The sequence below is a fragment of the Camelina sativa genome, chromosome 12, assembly GCF_000633955.1.
Source record: "Camelina sativa cultivar DH55 chromosome 12, Cs, whole genome shotgun sequence".
In the NCBI taxonomy this organism is placed as follows: domain Eukaryota; kingdom Viridiplantae; phylum Streptophyta; class Magnoliopsida; order Brassicales; family Brassicaceae; genus Camelina; species Camelina sativa.
In genome coordinates, this window is record NC_025696.1 from 13,439,000 (window position 1) to 13,441,817 (window position 2,818).

General features: G+C 34.4%; 1 protein-coding gene across 1 annotated transcript; it reads right to left on the reverse strand.

Moving 5' to 3' along the window:
* LOC104731581 lies at positions 289 to 1,146 on the reverse strand. The gene is made up of 3 exons (XM_019233553.1): positions 800 to 1,146; positions 591 to 675; positions 289 to 490 (listed from the first exon to the last, which is right to left on the reverse strand). Exons 1-3 carry the CDS (start codon positions 1,062 to 1,064, stop codon positions 289 to 291), a joined length of 552 nt encoding a protein of 183 aa, XP_019089098.1. The 5' UTR covers positions 1,065 to 1,146.

Sequence of the window (2,818 nt, forward strand, 5' to 3'; positions counted from 1 at the left end):
TAGTTGAGTATTTGTTTCGTGTTCTAACAGTGTCTGCATCTTTTACCTTGTTTGTGTTTGGTGATGGTTGTGTAAATGGCTCTCCCCTTCAACCTGTTTGGTGGTGTTGTTAGGCGTTGGTGTAGGTCGAATATTAAGATTGAATGTATGAGTCAAATACACAAGCTTTCAAACAACTCTTCCAATACCTTTCAGCGAACTCTTGTGTCGTTGTCAAGTCTCCATCAGAATAAAACTTGGTCCCAGACGTAGCATTAAGAAAAAGTTCATCTGGAGAGTATGGTTGGGTTAGAAATGACATAATATTTGAAAACAAAGTGCACATTTTATTGACGTCAAATAATTATGAACATGAACTGCTTCACCTGCAAAGATCTTTGGGTTTATATTGGTCGCTAAGAGTATATAAGTTCCCTCATCATTCTTGCTAAAGACCTTCTCCAATGAGGTTGCCTGGTCGTCAAATGCACTTAGACGGACATTCTGACCACTATAACAAAAGGCAACATGTGGTGAAGGTAGTAAAATGCATAAATGGAGAGGAGAAGTTCTATATCGTGAGAATTTGATGAAAGACAATGAGGGAAAACCTTTCAAGACGCAGATGGACTAACATCCTCTCCAAAGTTTGTGACATCCCATTAGTTTTGGTGGAAACTACTTCGCCCATGACATCTAATAAGAGCAAAACCATATAGTTTAACATTTAATTTCCAGGAAAATATACTATAGATGCAACGAAGTTGAGAAACTTTTCAATGATTATCTACATATTTGGAACTACAAAACTTAGACAAACCTGGGAGCTCCGTATTGGTGTTCGCCAGTGACACTAACTCTTCATGAGTCCTTAAGCGGAAAAACTCTTTTGGAATAACACAGAAAGACTCTTCTACCTCTTCAAAAAAAGTGGCTGGTGTGAACCGTATATAAAAGTGGAAATCCGACAATTTGACATGGGTGTTGCTTCTAGTGACGTCAAAGGCGGATATTATATACATAGCTCGATCACGCAGAGCATGTTCGAATTTAGGAAGGTGGGTGACGTAAATGGAGCCTTGCATCAAAGTAGATTGGAAAAGAGGGAAATATTAACAAAAGGGTAAGTACATAATTAAGAATGAATCAAGAGGAGAATGGAGATTGAGGAACCTTTTCGTCAATGAGAAGGAAATCAACACCCATGAGTTGTCCCACATTTTTTAACTTTTCGAGCAGGCCAGAAACGGAGAATCCTTCCTAGGATTTGTTGGTACGAACTTCATATTTGTTAGAAGAGAAGCGTAAGGCCAAGTGTAAGTTGAAGAAATGACTATAGCAAGAAATCTATAGAAAACATTTAGGAATATAGAAAACGCAAGGAGTTTAATATAAACACCCTACATGGTTGTTTGCAAGGTGGAACGCAGGTTCCAAAAATATATGAAACTATGTCTTCGTACACCTATACTTGGTTCTATAAAATTTCAGAGGAAGGATATATGAAAGACTAACCGAAACAGCTGATCTAGAATACTTGAGAGAGATCTCTTCTTCATCAGAGTTGAACCGGTGGGCATGGATCGACCTACTATGCTTACTATTGACTTTGTCTCGAGTGAATATAACTTGGCAACCGCTTTTATTTTATCGTCTTTGATCTTTGTGGAGTCGCAGAACCATTTCCTCAAACCATGTGCGTAAAAACACTATATAGGCGAAGACTGACATATCTATCTACGAATGTAGTTTTAGGTTAAGAATATATTTGTAAAATAATAAAGAATTTCTAATGGAGAATTAGCTACCAATCCAAACCCAAATAATAATCGAAGATATCAAAAGACTCTCTTTATTCTAGTATCAAAATTAACTTATAAGAACAAATAAATCTTAAAACATTAGTCTTATCCTGATGTAGTAGAAAAGAAACTGATCATAATTCATGTATAGCATATTGAAAGAAAAACATAGAAAAACGAAATATATTAGATAATAATTTTAGCAACTAATATTCTTATATACTCAAATGATTGGATCTTAAAAAATAGTATTTTGGAATTCTGAGACCATAAAGATACTATATGATTATACATTTTTAACCTTAGAAACATAAAAATTAAAGAAGAGACGTGGAGGCAAATGGCAGTCTTTGACCATTAGGGTCAACAAAGTCGTGCGTGCATGTCATGTGTTCTTCCTTCCTCTTTTTTGATAATGATGAGCGAAACCCTATATGTTATTTTATATATTTGGTCCATGCTTGATCAGTTGATTTGATACTATTTCTGTCACGAATTTGTGTTCGTTTAATTAAAGTGATATTAGTTACTTTAAAATTCTATAATCACCGTTTGAAATTCTATAATCACCGTTTGCACCTACTATTCATATTCGTGTGTATTATATTTTGCAGTACAACTTTACCAAACGTGTTAAGGTGGGAACAGGTTCAACTTCTTGGATGTTAAGGAGCCAAAAAGCTTCATTCACTCGCTTTTCGTTTTTGTTATTGGAGTTAGAACATGCTGAAGCACTAATCAAAGTTTTCTGTAGCACTATTTTTTTTGTCGATTATACTTGATTATCACGAAACCAAGAAATTTTTTATAGTGATACACCTAAGGTCTAGGTGTCTGATTAGTCAATTAGACGTTTGAGCTTTTTAGTTATTACTATAAAATAAACAAAAATTATTTCTAGAAAGCTTTGGATTGTAAAAACTCATCTTAGATTATTATCATATAAAAAAATTAAAATAGTATAAGATTAATTGATAGGTTAACTGAGACACTTATACAAATAAAAATGGTGCATGGTTGTCGCTTTCTCTTAAAAA